General features: G+C 41.6%; 1 protein-coding gene across 1 annotated transcript in view; it reads left to right on the plus strand.

Moving 5' to 3' along the window:
* LOC126191245 (CWF19-like protein 1) overlaps positions 1–17,459 on the plus strand; it is a 160,489-nt gene that overhangs the window by 99,599 nt on the left and 43,431 nt on the right. The window contains exon 6 of the mRNA XM_049932055.1: positions 12,346–12,559. Coding sequence (XP_049788012.1) covers positions 12,346–12,559 — 214 coding nt within the window. The remainder of the gene's footprint in view (positions 1–12,345; positions 12,560–17,459) is intronic.

The following is a 17,459-nucleotide window of genomic DNA, read 5'->3' on the forward strand; positions in this document are numbered from 1 at the left end:
TCAGACTTAGAAATATCAATGCGACTTATAGAAAACAGTTTATTTGATCTGGTCATCAAGACTCCTGAAACCAGAAACTTACATTCACAGGTACAGAAAAGATTTATCATCACACTACCAAGAAAGGCATGACCACCCGAGCGAGGTGGCGCAGTGGTTAGCACACTGGACTCGCATTCGGGAGGACGACGGTTCAATCCCGTCTCCGGCCATCCTGATTTAGGTTTTCCGTGATTTCCCTAAATCGCTTCAGGCAAATGCCGGGATGGTTCCTTTGAAAGGGCACGGCCGATTTCCTTCCCCATCCTTCCCTCACCCGAGCTTGCGCTCCGTCTCTAATGACCTCGTTGTCGACGGGACGTTAAACACTAATCTCCTCCTCCTCCTCCGCATGACCACATAGGTAATAAAGCTGTGCATTTTTTATTGTATTTAAGAATATAAAGTAAAATTGAAGGGATATTGGGGTAATGAGTAATCGGTCTAGCTTCAAATAAACGAAATATGCAACAGGAGCAAATCTGGTCCAATGCTTGATAATGGAGGAAGAAATAAATACAAATAAGCATACCTTCATAGCATTTGTGGAACCAAAAGGACTGTAGCACTATAAGGCAGAATAATGTATTCAGAATCCTGAGGTGAAATATTAAGTAATCTACTAGAACCAGATTGAAGTAATAAAAGCAAAAGTTCTAGAAAGAAATGTTCAAGTTAGTAAGGCTGTGAGGTAAGGCTACAGTGTATCGCCAATTTTGTTTAACTAGCATATCGAAAAAGCAATGAAGCAAGCCAAAGAAAATTACAGGGGAGGGATCAAAGTAGTTTGCTGGAAGAAGATAAAGATTAGTGGTACATCTAGTACAGCATCAAATACTAGTTATTTGGGCACCAGAAGCAGCAGTAGCAGGGAAAAACTAAAAGGGCAAATAATATAATATAAAGCAAAATAGCTTATCAAGGATAAGGCAGATGACTGTGGGGAAGAAGATTCCATATCTGTTTCCTTTGCCTTTTGTTTCCCCTGATGAAAGATAAAATGAAAAAGAAAACTAGAATCAAAGTTGTTTTTAAATTTCAGTTTATCTTAGCTTCACTCCATACATTTCTGTTCTGGAAACAAGAATAGACATTACTCTTTTGTTTTTAGTGTTTTTGTTTTAACAGTATTTATTTTTTATGAATTATATTACAATCAGTGTGGGTTTAGGCCTCTTAGAGGTCGTCAGGATCAGATCTTTAGCTTACGGCAAATAATGGAAAAGTGTTATGAGTGGAACAGGGAATTGTATCTATGCTTTATAGATCTAGAAAAGGCATATGACCGGGTTCCTAGGAGGAAGTTATTGTCTGTTCTACAAGATTATGGAATAGGAGGCAAACTTTTGCTAGCAATTAAAGGTCTTTACATGGAAAGTCAGGCAGCAGTTAGAGTTGACGGTAAATTGAGTTCATGGTTCAGAGTAGTTTCAGGGCTAAGACAAGGCTGCAACCTGTCTCCACTGTTGTTCATATTATTTATGGATCATATGTTGAAAACAATAGACTGGCTGGGTGAGATTAAGATATGTGAACACAAAATAAGCAGTCTTGCATATGCGGATGACTTAGTTGTGATGGCAGATTCGACTGAAAGTTTGCAAAGTAATATTTCAGAGCTAGATCAGAAATGTAAGGACTATGGTATGAAGATTAGCATCTCCAAAACGAAAGTAATGTCAGTGGGAAAGAAATATAAACGGATTGAGTGCCAAATAGGAGGAACAAAGTTAGAACAGGTGGACGGTTTCAAGTACTTAGGATGCATATTCTCACAGGATGGCAACATAGTGAAAGAACTGGAAGCGAGGTGTAGCAAAGCTAATGCAGTGAGCGCTCAGCTACGATCTACTCTCTTCTGCAAGAAGGAAGTCAGTACCGAGACTAAGTTATCTGTGCACCGTTCAATCTTTCGACCAACTTTGTTGTATGGGAGCGAAAGCTGGGTGGATTCAGGTTACCTTATCAACAAGGTTGAGGTTATGGGTATGAAAGTAGCTAGGATGATTGCAGGTACTAGTAGATGGGAACAATGGCAGGAGGGTGTCCACAATGAGGAAATCAAAGAAAAACTGGGAATGAACTCTATAGATGTAGCAGTCAGGGCGAACAGGCTTAGATGGTGGGGTCATGTTACGCGCATGGGAGAAGCAAGGTTACCCAAGAGACTCATGGATTCAGCAGTAGAGGGTAGGAGGAGTAGGGGCAGACCGAGGAGAAGGTACCTGGATTCGGTTAAGAATGACTTTGAAGTAATAGGTTTAACATCAGAAGAGGCACCAATGTTAGCACTGAATAGGGGATCATGGAGGAACTGTATAAGGGGGGCTGTGCTCCAGACTGAACGCTGAAAGGCATAATGAGTCTTAAATGATGATGATGATGATGATGATGATGATTATATTACAATAGTTATATTTCGTGTATACTGCAGAGAGTGAGGAAAGATTTCAAAGATGTACATTTTATTTAAGTAGAGCCCAACATTATTAAATATTGTTGTAGTACAGTGCTGATTTTTACTGTAAAACAATCTAAAATTGTACCAAAAGGAAAATACTCTCCAGAAAACTATAAAATTACGAGATAGAATTCCTGGATAGTAGTTATCTTGAGAAAGGGAAACATTAGTATTGCCAATAGGTACATATAGAAGTAAAAGAGACAGTACTTGGCTTTCAGAAATAATAGTTCCTTCAGTGGGGAGGTGAGAGAAACAGGATGTGTCTACAGTGGTGCTGACATTTCACATCCTAAAAATTTAATTTTAAGAGTGCCAGTGAAGATATGTTTCATTGAAATCCAAGGAGTTGTCCAAAACAAAGTTCTGTAATTGGTTCCTTAACTCCACAGTGTCTATAAGTCATTTCATATGCTCAGGCAGGCTATTGAATAAATGTTTACCCATGTGTCTGACTCCATCCTCTACCAGTGTTAACCCCTTGAAGTCTTATAGTAATTATTTTCACCATTGTTCAGAAAACAGTTATATCGATAACAACAAATGACATTAATTTTATATGTGGTGTGCAGCAGTTGTCAAAAAACAAAGGTGGCTTTTTTTTAGTCAAATTTCAAATGTTCTGTTAGAACAGCTGGAAATATGCCTCCATAAAACCACAAAGGCTGATGACTGCCAACATTAAAACTTAAAAAATGTTCTTGCTTGACTCTTTGTTAAGTTTTTCAGTTTTATCATCCTTTTTTTCTGTTATTTGATCTATGTATTTCAAAATTAACATCTAACCTTTTCACAAGAGTAACATACATTTCGCATCACCTTCACTCAAGAGCAGATGTAAATAGTATATTAAAATAATCTGCATCTGATGATGGACTCACAGGATCGAAAATGCATCATGTGATTCAATAAAACATGAAAAAATTGTGACTAAAAGCATTATTATTCATACTTCCTGTCAGTGAATATTTGCGCAGATTTTCTCAGATAGTTCTTCATTGTAGATAACTGCATCCTCTACAAAAATCTGAAGTTACTGTTTACAATGGCTGCCAGGTCATTAATATATAACAAGAACAGCAAGGGTCCCAACACACTTCCCTGGAGCACACATGAACTAATTCTACATCTATTGATGACTCTATCCAAGATCAAATACTGTGTACTCCCTACCAAGAAATTCTCAATCCAGTCACAAGTCTCATTTGAAACCACATATGATCATACTTTGAGTAAAGTGCGATTTGATGGTTGCCTGATTGATGCTTCCAGAATCCATGCTGGCTGGTGTGGAGCAGATAATTTTGTTCAAGGTACCTTCTCACATTTGATCTCATAGTATATTCTACTATTCTACAACAAATGGGTGCCAAAGTAATGGAATTGTATGTTTTCTGGATCATTTTTGCTACTGTTCTTGTACACAAGTGTGACATTCTGTGCCGAGCCCTTGCGCTTACTCAGCCAGCAACCAACAGCACAGAAGGGTTATGTGGGCACGGCCCTCTCAGGGGACATCTCTTCAGACAACAGGCAAGAGATGTCCACACTCCACCTGACCACCAGGCAGTAACCCAAGTGCTACCAGAGATCACTGGCCCCACAGATCTTTTCTTCTCTGCAGACTGCATGAGCAAAAGTAGTACCTGCAGTATCCTGCCACCTGGGCATTATTTAGGCTGGCAACTGGGTTGTGCTTGAGCAGTTGATTCCCAGTGAGTTTCCTAGACCAGCTGCCAACTGCAAGATTTTTCCCCACAGTCAGTATCTTACTTTGGAACCACTGATATGATGATGATGCTACCCATGTCAACCTTCACCTCCAGGAGCTTTCAGCAACAGACCTACACCATTTGTGGCCTCTACACCAAAGAGACGTGGCCTCCAATGCCATGACCAGCTATTCGACTTTGTACTATCTGTCTTTGTCTTTCATTAACAATATGCTAGATTTAAACTTTTGTGCATCCCTTCAGGACTTTAACTTCTGCTCGTCCTGTCAGGACTTTAACTTTTGCTCATCCTATCAGGATTTAAATTTAGCACATCCCATCTAGACTTTGGTTGTGGTGATTTGTATATGGACACTGGATTGTGGAATTTTCAGTTTACTGTGACATTTCCAAGCCAGCAGTGTTCAGGCATTATTATTATTCTCTCTTCAGAGAAGATAGTTTGTGTGTCACGAAAAACTTCGTATTTATTTTCTACCTGGGTATTTCTCCTGTGTTGCCTTCAGTGGACATGTCAGTTGACGATGAGGTATTTTTTTCCGAGTCAATGTCACACATGTGCTCGAATCCAGATAGACTGTATTTTGGCATTTGTTCTTCTACTGTCAAGTGCACTTACTGTCCATTGCTCCCAGTATGTTGAAACCCATGAAATGGAACCCCACACTTGGCACTATGACAGGTTGTTGTCCAATTTGTTAATTTTATTAGCTGTCATAAACTTAATGGAAAGTGTTACTGCAGATGGATCACCCGCCTCCTGGGTTTGTCTCATGACTGCCATTTCTGGTGTAGTGATCTTTAGTGTAAGCAATCCTTTGTGGCTTCCTTGACCCGCTACATGAATCTCGCCTGCCCCTGATCTCACACAGATCTCCTTAAATTGAAGGATCCTTCTACAGAAACAAGTCTGCCCATTATCAGAGCTGTTGAGAAGTCTCTCAGATCGTCAGCAACCTTGCAGGACCCACCAAGAGTGTTTGCCACCTGACCAGTGCACCACTCTCATTCCAAGTCATGCCCCTGCTCAGGTCGGATTCACAAAACTCGGGCAAAATCTCAGTGGCCAGGCACTACTCTCAACAATTTCCTTCCTGCAACCAGAGTTTTAAGTCACCGTAGACACCAGTGCCACTACCGGCACACTAAAGGCATCTGTTGTGTTAAATCCAGACATAGCGCAGAAGGTTGTACGTGCAATCTGCGCTTCCCCACTCAATGTACCCGTCGAGCTGCAGACAGATGACATGGGGTCCTCCGTGACAATCATAAATTGGCAATCTTATTATCATGTGGGGTCCCGTTCCTTTCAGCCTTTTGACACTCCACTGCATTGTTACAGTAGTGACATCTTTTAAGTCAACGGCCAATTTACAGTCCAAGTTCCGTACTGTTCTACCACCTTCACAGCCAGGATTTTGATCATTGACACTCCTGGAGCCGTCTGTCTCTTGGACCTGGATGTGTTCAATGCTCTTAGCTTGGAAATACACCATGCCACCCACAGATTATATTAGATTAGATTTACTTCCGTTCCAATTGAACTGTAGTGGGGAGGTCCTCCAGGATGTAGAACATGTCAGAAAAACAATAGCACACAACAAATATTTACAACTAAAACAAGTAAGCTAATGTACCTTCCACAGGTCCCAAGTGAAATGAACATCTTTTTTTTTTAATGAACTATCAAGTCGCTGGATGCCAACACCTACCTAAAAGACTTCTTGTTCCAAATTCAGCTTCATGTTCACACAACCCTCTTCAGGTGTCAAAGGTTGGCAAAGATTTCAAGGCACATGTGGCATTTCTCCTATCAGTGACACCAAAGGTCTTCAAAGCTAGAAATGTTCCCTTCGAACTCAGAGACAAATTTCGACTGGAGCTACAGTGGTTGCAGGATGAAAGTATTCTCACTCCCACTTCTCACAGCCAATGGGCCACCTCCATTTTCATTGTAGAAAAACCAAACAGTGTAACTGGCATCTGTAGGGACTTCAGGACCACCATTAATGTCCAATATGTCATAGGCATACTTTTATCCTATTCCCAAGTTAGGGGACACAATGACCTGCCTTGTGGGTGGCAAAGTGTCTCACCTCCATAATGAGTATCTCCTGCTTCTGTTGGCCAAGGATTCCTGATGTTTCTTAGTGATCAGTACTCCTTTTGCACTGTTTCAGTACAATAGACTTCCACTTTGCATTGTCAGTGCTCCACACATTTTTCACCGCTACCTCGAGTACCTCACCTGTAGTTGCCAGGCACTAAAAAGCTATTTAGACTACATTCTCGTTGCAGGCATCGTGAGATCTAAATGCCTGAAAAAGTTGTAAATATTTCTGACATTCCAGGGTTTATCATTTTCTGTGTTTTTCATCGTAAAATATTTATTAAATTTTGTGCATGTTTTTCTGATTAAAAGGTTCAAGCTGACATTTTTGTAAATGTAAATTCATTCAACCTGTTGCACAGTAGTTGCTTACTGAACAGCCAGCTTACCTCATTAACACATCTGCATCCATTGATGACACACCAGGAAGGTAGCAAGCTGAATATCTAGAATTCTGTCTGCTTTTTTAGTTTACACATCTTCAGTTAGTCTTGTTAGGACAGCTAGGATATATGCATGTTATTTGCGGATGTAAGAAGGGCTGGCCACAGTTTGCAAGCAGCTGAATGCTCTTTTGGCTGTGGCCAGTCACCTTCAGGCTGCTGCCTTGGGGTGTAGTGGTGGCAGGGTGTGTCGCATGGGACACCTCAGGTGTCGCTTATTTTGCCTACAGGCTCTGCTTCCGAGGCACCCCCAAGTGCACCCAATGCAGTGGTTCCACCGTCACAGCAGGGTGAGTGGTGAGTGGTAACGAGTTCATGTCGTTCAAGGTGGAGGGCCAATGTGGAGACTGGTTACCTGGCCTCACCCATACACTCTGTGAGTGGACAGGTGGCAGCTCCTTCAGCAGGGACAGGAGGGCAGGGGTTTACTAGTTATTGGGAGCTCCAAAGTTAGAAGTGTTAAGGAACCCCTTGGGCAGATAGCATTCAGGGCTGGAAAAAAAGCTGATATGGGTTTGGTATGTCTGCCGTGGGGGGCCTCATCCGAGATGTGGTGGTGCTCTTGCCTGCAGCTATCGAGAGTGGAGGGTGCAGTCATCTGCGTGTTGTAGCTCGCATTGGCACCGACGTAGCCTGACGCGTGGGTTCTGAGGCAATCCCCAGTTTGTACAGGCATCTGGCAGAGATAGTGAAGACTGCTGGCCTCTTGCACGGGGTGCGAGCATAGCTTACAATTTGCAGCATTGCTCCCAGAGTAGACCTGGGTCCTTCGGTTTGGAGCTGAGTGGAGGGTCTCAACCAAAGGCTTCGTCGACTCTGTGACAGTCTTGGCTGCAGACTTCTAGACCTGCATTATCGTGTGGGGATTTGTAGGACTCCCCTTGCTAGATCAGGAGTGCACTACACAAAGGAAGCAGCTACTCGGGTGGCAGAGTACCTGTGGAGTGCACGTGAGGACACGTCAACTGTCATTATTTCATCAGTGAACTGTCAAAGTATTCTTAATAAAGTTCTCGAATTTACTGCCCTCCTGGAAAGTTCTCATGCTCATATTATTATTGGATATTGGGACTGAAAGCTGACTGAAACCCAAAGTGGAAAGCCCTGAGATATTTAGCAAGTCATGGAATGTTTATCAGAAAGACAGATTAGAGGCCATAGGAGCGGTAGTGTTCATTGCAGTTGACAAAAATATTGTCTCTAGTGAAGTCGAGGTTGAGTGTGGCAGTGAAGTTATCTGGTCGCATGTAAGAGGTGTAAGTGAAACCAAGTTAATTGTTGGTTATAATAGAAGGAAACATTCCACGAAGGAAAAATACACCTAAAAACAAAGATGATGTGACTTACCAAATGAAAGTGCTGGCAGGTCGATAGACACACAAACGAACACAAACATACACACAAAATTCAAGCTTTCGCAACAAACTGTTGCCTCATCAGGAAAGGGGGAAGAAGAGGGAAAGACGAAAGGATGTGGGTTTTAAGGAAGAGGGTAAGGAGTCATTCCAGTCCCGGGAGCGGAAAGACTTACCTTAGGGGGAAAAAAGGACGGGTATACACTCGCACACACACACATATCCATCCACACATATACAGACACAAGCAAAATGGTCTTTAAATATGTCTGCTTGTGTCTGTATATGTGTGGATGGATATGTGTGTGTGTGCGAGTGTATACCCGTCCTTTTTTCCCCCTAAGGTAAGTCTTTCCGCTCCCGGGACTGGAATGACTCCTTACCCTCTCCCTTAAAACCCACATCCTTTCGTCTTTCCCTCTTCTTCCCTCTTTCCTGATGAGGCAACAGTTTGTTGCGAAAGCTTGAATTTTGTGTGTATGTTTGTGTTCGTTTGTGTGTCTATCGACCTGCCAGCACTTTCATTTGGTAAGTCACATCATCTTTGTTTTTAGGTATACAAGTTAATTGTTGGTTTTTTTTTATCAGCCACCCTATTCTGCTTTATCAGAAAGACAGATTAGAGGCCATAGAAGCGGTAGTGTTCATTGCAGTTGACAAAAATATTGTCTGTAGTGAAGTCGAGGTTGGGTGTGGTAGTGAAGTTATCTGGTCGCATGTAAGAGGTGTAAGTGAACCCAAGTTAATTGTTGGATTTTTTTTATCGGCCACCCTATTCTGCTGTGACAGTTCTAGTCATTCAAAGAAAGCCTATGGTCCACATCACATAATTACTCAGATCATGCAATACTAGTCGGAGGCGACTGTATCCTAATGAGTATAGACTGGAATGTCCATGGGTTAATTGCAGGAGGGGGCGGGGTGGGTTACAGACAGACAGTCATGCAAAATACTTTTGAACACATTTTCTGAAATCTGTCTTGGGCAGTTAGCTCATCAGCCCGCACGCAATGGAAATATCTTAGACCTTGTAGCTGCGAACAGGCCGGACCTTATCAATAATGTCAGTGTAGGAACAGGGATTAGCATCATTATAGCAACTATGACTATGAAGGTTAATAAATCAGTCTAGAAGACTAGAAGAGTGTTTGTGCTAAACAGAACACATAAGCAGTTATTAGCATCTCACTTAGGCAATGAATTAGTATCACTTAGTTCCAGTAAGGTGGATGTAGAGGAATTATGGGCAAAGTTTAAACAGATTGTAAATCATGGTCTGGAGAGTTATGTGCCTAGTAAGTGGATAAAGGATGGAAAAGACCCACCATGGTTTAATAACGAAATCTGGAGGATACTGAGGAAGCAGAAGCTGTTGCACTCTCAGTTTAAAAGGGAACACACAATTGATGATAAGCAAAGGTAGTAGAGATTCGGGCCTCTGTGAAAAGATCTGTGTGCAAAGCATACAACAATTACTACCACCATTATACCTTAGCAAAAGACCTAGCAGAGAACACGAGGAAATTCTGGTCTTATGTAAGATCGCTCAGCAGGTCTAAGGCTTCCATTCAAGCCATTGTTGACCGATCTGGCAGTTGAAGCTAGCAAAACAAAAGCCGGAGTTTTAAATTTCATGTATAAGAAATCATACACACAGGAGAACCGTACAAACATACTGTCATTTGACCATCGGACAGACTCCCATATGGATGACATAGTAATTAGCATCCCTGGTGTAGAGAAACAACTGAAAGATTGAAAGCAGATAAATCACCTGGTCTGGCTGGCTTCCCAGTTCGATTTTACAAAGAGTACTCTACAGCAGTCGCTCCTTACGTAGCTGCCATGTATTGTGAATCTCTCGCCCAGCACAAAGTCCCAAGAGACTGGAAAAAGGTGCAGGTTACCCCAGTCTATAAGAAGGATAAAAGAACAAACCCACAAAATCACAGACCAATATCCCTACCTTGTGTTTGCTGCAGAATCCTTGAACATATTGTCAGTTTGAATATAACAAACTTTCTTAAGACGGAGAAGCTTATACCCATGAATCAACATCATTTTAGAAAGCATCACTCATGCAAAACTCAGCTTGCCCTTTACTCGCATGATATATTTCTAGATTTCTGGAAAGCATTTGACATAGTGCCCTGCTGCAGGCTGGCTCGAAGACTACTTAAATTATAGAACCCAGTGTGTTGTCCTCAATGGTGAGTGTTCATCATTGTCAGGAGTGCCCCAGGGAAGTGTGATAGGACTGCTGTTGTTCTCTATATACATAAGTGATTTGGTGGATAGGGTGGGAAGCAATCTGCAGTTGATTGCTGCTGATGCTGTGGTGTATGGTAAGGTGTAAAAGTTGAGTGACTGTTGGAAGATACAAGATGACTTGGAAAAAATTTCCAAAAATATCCAGTCGGTGTGATGAATGGCTGCTAGCCCTAAACGTGGAAAAATGCAAGCTAATGTAGTTGAGTAGGAATATCAAACATGTAATGTTCAGATACAGTGTTGCTAGTGTCCTGCTTGACACAGTCAAGTTGTTTAATTATCTGGGAGTAATGTTGCAAAGTGATATGAAATGGAGGAAGCATGTGAGAACTTTGGTAGGGAAGGCAAATGGTTGACTTCACTTTATTGGGAGAATTTTAGGAAATAGTGGTTCACATGTAAAGGAGACTGCATATAGGATGCTGGTGCGACCTTTCTGCTCTAGTGTTTGGGATCCATACCAGGTCAGATTGAAGGAAGACATAAAAGCAATTCAGAGGCAGGCTGCTAGATTAGTTACCGGTAGGTTTGAACAACATGTAAGTGTTACAGAGACACTTTGGGAACTCAAATGAGAATCCTTGGAGGGAAGGCAACATTCTTTTCGAGAAACACTATTGAGAAAATTTAGAGAACTGCCATTTCAAGCTGACTGCCAAATGATTCTACAGCCACCAACACACATTGTGCATAAGGACCACAAAGATAAAGTATGAGAAATTAGAGCTCATATGGAGGCAAGTAGACAGTTGTTTTTTTCTCACACTATTTGCGAGTGGAATAGGAAAGGAAATGGCTAGTAGTGGTACAGGGTACCCTCTGCCATGCAATGTATGGTGGCTTGCAGAGTATCTGTGTAGACGTACATGTAGAAGTACTTGACTATAGATCTTGAATGTTCAACTACATCTCATACACGACAACAGAGTAACATTATATTTATATCAGCAGAAAATTAAGTCAAGAGAACTAATAAATTGTGAGACAGAAGTACTGACCACTACTTACTTTCTGGAGTCCACCTTTGGAGATCAGTTGTCACTGTGTCTGTCTGCTATGCAAAGGATCTGGGTTTGATTGCCAGTACTGCTAGGGATTTTTCCTTTGTGGGAGAACTGGTACAGGGAGCACCCAGCCTCTTGAGGCCAATATAGTGGTTACTTAAATGAGAAACAGCAGCTCCAAGTGGTAGATGATGATGATGATGATGATGATGGTGATGTGGCAGCTGGTTGGTCCCAGTTGGTCCATCAGGACCAGAAAACAGAGTTGCATATATTACTTACCTTCAGGAGGTGAAATGTCTAGTACTGCCAATACAAAAACAAATAATAAAAGTAAAAGGACACACTTTTGAGCTTTTGGAACAAAATGTTCCTTCTTCAGGAAGAACATAGGACTAGATCGAGGAAGGTTAAGGTTACTCAGACTCCAGGATGAGATGGTCTTACCTGTAGTGGAGATGAGGGTAGGCAGAAGTGAGGGACAGACATCAGAGAGACCTAATCCAGCATTACTTACTAATGTAGTATCTTTGACCTTGTACTCTCTTTGATGCCTCCCTGTGAATCTTTACCTACCCTCGTGTCTACTACTGGTGGATCCCTATCATCTTGGGTATGAGTGACCTTAAGCATCCTCAGTCTACCCCTCTCTCCTCCCAGAGGAAGAAACTTCTAGATCAGAAAGCAAGGAAGTGTGTCACCTTTAGTTTTATATGTGTCTATCAGCAGTGCTACACATTTTGTCTCCTGTTTGTAAGCACTGGCCAGCTATTCTGTCTCATGATTTATGAACATTTTATTATGTTTGTCACATGTTTTTACTGACAGGAGGCTGTGTCGTAAATATGTTGACGGCATTTGGTGGTTTTATACTGATAGTATTTCATAGTGTAGTTCTCAGACATGTACATGTGTAAAATTTGTTCCAGAAATCATAGTTCTTCTGGTGATATTACACACACTACAAGATTTATTGCCTTAGCCAGAGTTGGAAACAGACAAAAAGAGAAATGGTTATATGCACTAAGTATTGATCCCATTGAAAAAATGAGAGCAATGGAGTTGTATCAACAGACAACTGACCAGACTGAGTGCCCTTACAGTGGAAGTATGCTGTTACCAAACATCACGCAGAATAAAGAAGTAAGTGGCATCTTTGTAAATATGTAGATCTATCTCATAATTCTAGTAAAAAAAGCTCTGGCAGAATGAAAATAATTTAGGAGTTATGGAAACCATTCATCAAATAGCATAAGCGTTGAGTCATCGACAGGCACACACAAAGGAGAATGAAAACTTTGTTAGCTTTTGGAAGAATACCTTTGACAAGCTAGAGTAAAATATACACACAAAAACAAACACGTATGCCTGAACGCTTACATTATTCCAGTAATTTTCGGGTTTGCAGTCGGATCCCATCAACATTTTGCCACGATATTTTGGCCCCGATATGTCCGGCCATCCTCAGGTGAGCAGACGAAGTACTGAAGAGACCTGATGCAGTCATGGTATTTATAGCGAATTCCGCACATGCGAAACGTACTGGCAGTTTACAGCGTATGCATTAGTAGGTGACATGCATGAGGCAGCCAAGTAGTGTGTGCTGCCCTCAGTGGTGAAGTAAAAGCAGTGTAATCACTGGGTATCAACTGAGCTTGCTGATTCCATTGTGACCGCATAATGTTAATAATTGGATTCCAATTTTTATCCAGCTGAAAGCCGTTATCACAATTCATTAAACTGTCAGCAAGACGTATTTCCACGGATTCTTTGATTACAGAGTCCCAGAAGCTGGAAACCGGTGCTAAAATTTTGATGTTATTGTATTCCATTGAATGTCCCATGGAAATGCAGTGTTCTGCTACTGCTGATTTTAAGGGTTGCTGCAGATGGGTGTGTCTTTCGTGTTGTACGCAGCGTTCCTGGACCGTTCATGTAGTCTGACCTATATATGCCGAGCCACACTCACAGGGAATTTTATAAACATTCGCCTTCCTCAATTGTCAATCATCTTTAATAGATCCGACTAAGGTTCTGATCTTTGCTGGTGGATGGAAGATGACATTGACATTATTCTTCCTAAGCAATCTGCCTATTTTAGAAGATACGTTGCCAGCAAATGGAAGGAACACAGTTGATTTATAGTCATCAGTCTCCTCAGAACGTTGCTTCTTATTATTATAATTGTGCATGACCTTCCATATTTGATATGAAGTATAGCCATTCTCTTTAAAAAACTTCTCCAGATGCACCAATTCTTTGTGAAGGCTATCGGCATCCGATATTACATGCACCAGTGGTTTGTGCGGCTGGACACCTGAAGATATAGATCTGCATGTTTGAATTTTCTGTACACCGAATGTCCCAAAGATCCATCATTCTTATGGCGTACTAACATGTCTTAAAAGGGTAAAGTCCCATATTTTTCATTCCCCATAGTAAACTTGATGTTCTCATGTAAAGGGTTTAAATAACAAAGGAGTTTTTCCAGTTCTTGTCTGCCATGAGGTCATACAATGAAAGTATCACCTACGTAAAGCCAAAAGACCATAGGCTTTAAGATGGCAGACTCAAGAGCTTTCTCCTCAGAGCCTCCCACAAAAAGATGATACAGGGGACAAGGGACTCCCCATGGTGACACCGTCAGTTTGTTCAAAAAATGCGTTATGAAATAAAAAATAAGTTGAGGAGAGAGTATGTTCAAACAAAGCCATCAAATCATCACTGAACAAGTTACCAATAAGATGTCGTGAGTCAAATACAGACACTTCGGTGGAAAGTGTGACCACATTGATGCTAACTAGTAAATCCGAGCTGCTCCGTTTAACAGTCTTCAAATGATTGATAAAATCCTTGGAATTACATATATGGTGGCAGCACTTACCCACATACGGCCTGAGCAAGGAGGTCAGATGTTTTGCAGTCGAATAAGTAGAAGCACCAATATTAGTCACTATCAATCATAGTGGAACGCCATCCTTGTGAATCTTCGGCAGCCCGTACAGTCTTGGTGGAACAGCAGTGTGTGGTCTCAGCCTCTTGATAACATGTTTAGGTAAAGAACTATTGTTCAAAAGAGTAGCAGTTTTTCTGGATATACGGCCCATTGGGTCCTTATTGACTTTGTGATACATAGAATCACTTAGTTGACTATATATCATCTCATTGTATGCTTCCCATGTCAGAAGGACTGTAGCATTACCCTTATCAGCATAGAGTACGACTGTACCAATATCTTCACGGGGGTTGCGAAGAGCAGCTCTTTCTGCTGGAGAGATGTTGCTCCACTGCGGTGCACATTTCAGCAAGGTACGACATGATTCCCATCGAATTTCATCTGCAGAATACTCTGAAAGAGGTCTAATAGCATCCTTAATAGAACTGATGAAATCCATTAAAGGAGGTGAAGAAGGTGTAGGAGCAAAGTTTGCTTTGACACGTGGCCCTGACACTGATGGTATAGGATAAACTGTAGCAAGACCGGAATAGGATATGCTGGGGTGGGTGCATTGGGCAGCTTTTACACCTGAGTGTTCCACAAGAATATGACCCTTGTGGGAAGAGGTTGTAATTGGGAATGGCATAAGGGTGGATCAGGTTGGTTGGGTGTCAGAATATCACTTTAGGAGGGGTGGAAAGGATCTAGGGTAGGATGTCCATCATTCTCAGATGTGATGATCTTTATTTAAAGCCCTGGTGAATGAAATGGTTCAGTTGCTCTGCTCCAGTCCAGGATGATATGTGGTGTTGAGGGGGGTGCTCCCATACAGCATAGCTACCCATGAGTGGTTTATCTGCAGTGATGACAATTCCCTTGCCCAATATTCTGAAGTTATCACAAAGACCTTCACAGATAGGTACTTCCCCCAAACCTGGCCTACAAACAGATCTTCTGTGCCATATCCTTACACACTCCAATCCTCCCACCACCCTCAAGAATCAGCTGTAAGGGAGGCACCCACTCATCACCCAATATCACCCTGGAATGGAACAACTGAACCATATCCTTCACCAGAGCCATGATTATCTGTCATCAAGGCCAGAAATGGGGGCGTATCCAACGTTTCCCACCCCTCTGAAAGTTCCCACTAAACATATCCATCATCCTTGTCCATCCTTGTGGAACAGCCAGGTGCAAGACCTGCCTGATTCGTCCACCAAGCACATCATACTCCAGTCCTGTCACAGGCTTACCCTATCCCATCGAAGGCAGAGCCAAGTCTCAAAGCAGCCATGTCATATACCAGATCTGCTGGAATCACTATGTGGACGTGACCACCAACCAGCTGCCCACCAGAATGGATGGCCACCACCAAATTGTGGCCAAGAACAGAGTTGACCACCAAGTTGCACAACACAGTGCTGGGCACAGCATACTTGAGTTCAATGACTACTTCACAATCCATACCATCTGTATCCTCCTTCCGAGCACCAGCATTTCTGAACTACATAGTTGGGAGTTATCCTTGCGACACACCCTTCATCCCTGCAATTATCTTAGCCCAAATTTCTGCTAAATTGCTATATCCACACCCTCTGGCCACCAGTTTCCCCTTCCTCTCTCCTGTCACCCTCTCCCAGTCCATGCTTCCACGTCATCTTCCTCGTGCACCTCATGTCACCAGCTCCAGTACCTGTGTGCCACGTGCCTAGTTCCATGTACCTGCCACACTTCCTCTTGTGTTCCTAGCCTGCTCACCTTCTGTCTCCCTCTGAGCTGCTAGCTACCTGCCCTCAACCCTCCCAACCCCTTCCAACATGCTTCCAGCCTCTTTCTCCCTCTACTCACTCCACCCGACACAACACCCACCCCTGAACACCTGCCAAACTGCAACATCAGCACTGTGTGTGTGTGTGTGTGTGTGTGTGTGTGTGTGTGTGTGTGTGTGTGTGTGTGTGTGCGTGTGCGTGGGTGTAAGAAAAGAATTTATAATTTCCCTATTATAATGTGACATAGTCGGAAACTTTATAATAGAAGAACTGTAAGATGTATTCTCAGAAGACAGAAGGTATCCAGTCTCATTATTCAGCAGAAGTAGAATGGTAGAAAACATAGTTTCTAATGATAGTAGCTGATACTGGAGAAAGTCTAAAGGTTTTGATAAAACTAACATTAATAAAATCTTTTGTGAATAGAGTACTACAAAAAGAAAATACTTGGAAATTTTATTCAGGTAGAGTGAAGTGTTTAGATGCAGTTTTGTTATTGAAAAATTGTCAAGCCACCTTCATGGTTTTCAATTGAGTAACGTTTTACCGTTATTTCATTTTATTAGATGTATGGCACTATCAATCATTCAGGTAATTACCAAGTTGCTCTAACTATTGTCAATGATAGTACCTCATGTCTCAGTCAGAAAAGCAAACTGGATCAGTTGCTCTTAATTTGTGACTTCTGACTCTTTTTTAGAGTTTTATTGTATTGAACTGTTTGGGCTCTGGATTTGTATTTGGCTGTAGATGATTTCAGATTCGTATCTGGCCATCGTGATGCAAATTGCTGACACTAACATTTATTGATCTTAGGTAATAGAGACAAAGCTTGGTTACTTCACATCTTCCCATGATCAGCTGAGTGTTGGTATGATGTAAAACTTTTAATTTCTGTATTCCTCATTCTCTTCATCCATCATCTCAGTAATCATTTACATATTTTAGCCACCAAAGACAGAATCTTTGATTGTAAATATCTAAAATAAAGTCAAACATTTTTATTGCTGCTACCATTCATTCTATCAATTGTATCTTCATAAATTAAAGAAATTCCTTATACTTTATGATGTTCTTTATTAAGATATACCTAAAGTACCATTTTAATATATGTGTTTACAAAATGTTTGAGTGTGTATAGCAATAAAAACTCAACGTTTCAAATTGTTGGTCTTCTTAAACGACTACATTTACATTTTCATCTCCATCTAGATACTCTTCAAGCCATGGTATAGTGCACTACTAATTGTTTCCTTTTCTGTTGCACTCACAAATAGAGTGAGGGAAAAACAACTATCTGTATGCCTCCAAATGAGCTCTAATATCTTGTACC

The sequence above is a fragment of the Schistocerca cancellata genome, chromosome 6 (genome assembly GCF_023864275.1).
Source record: "Schistocerca cancellata isolate TAMUIC-IGC-003103 chromosome 6, iqSchCanc2.1, whole genome shotgun sequence".
Lineage (NCBI taxonomy): Eukaryota > Metazoa > Arthropoda > Insecta > Orthoptera > Acrididae > Schistocerca > Schistocerca cancellata.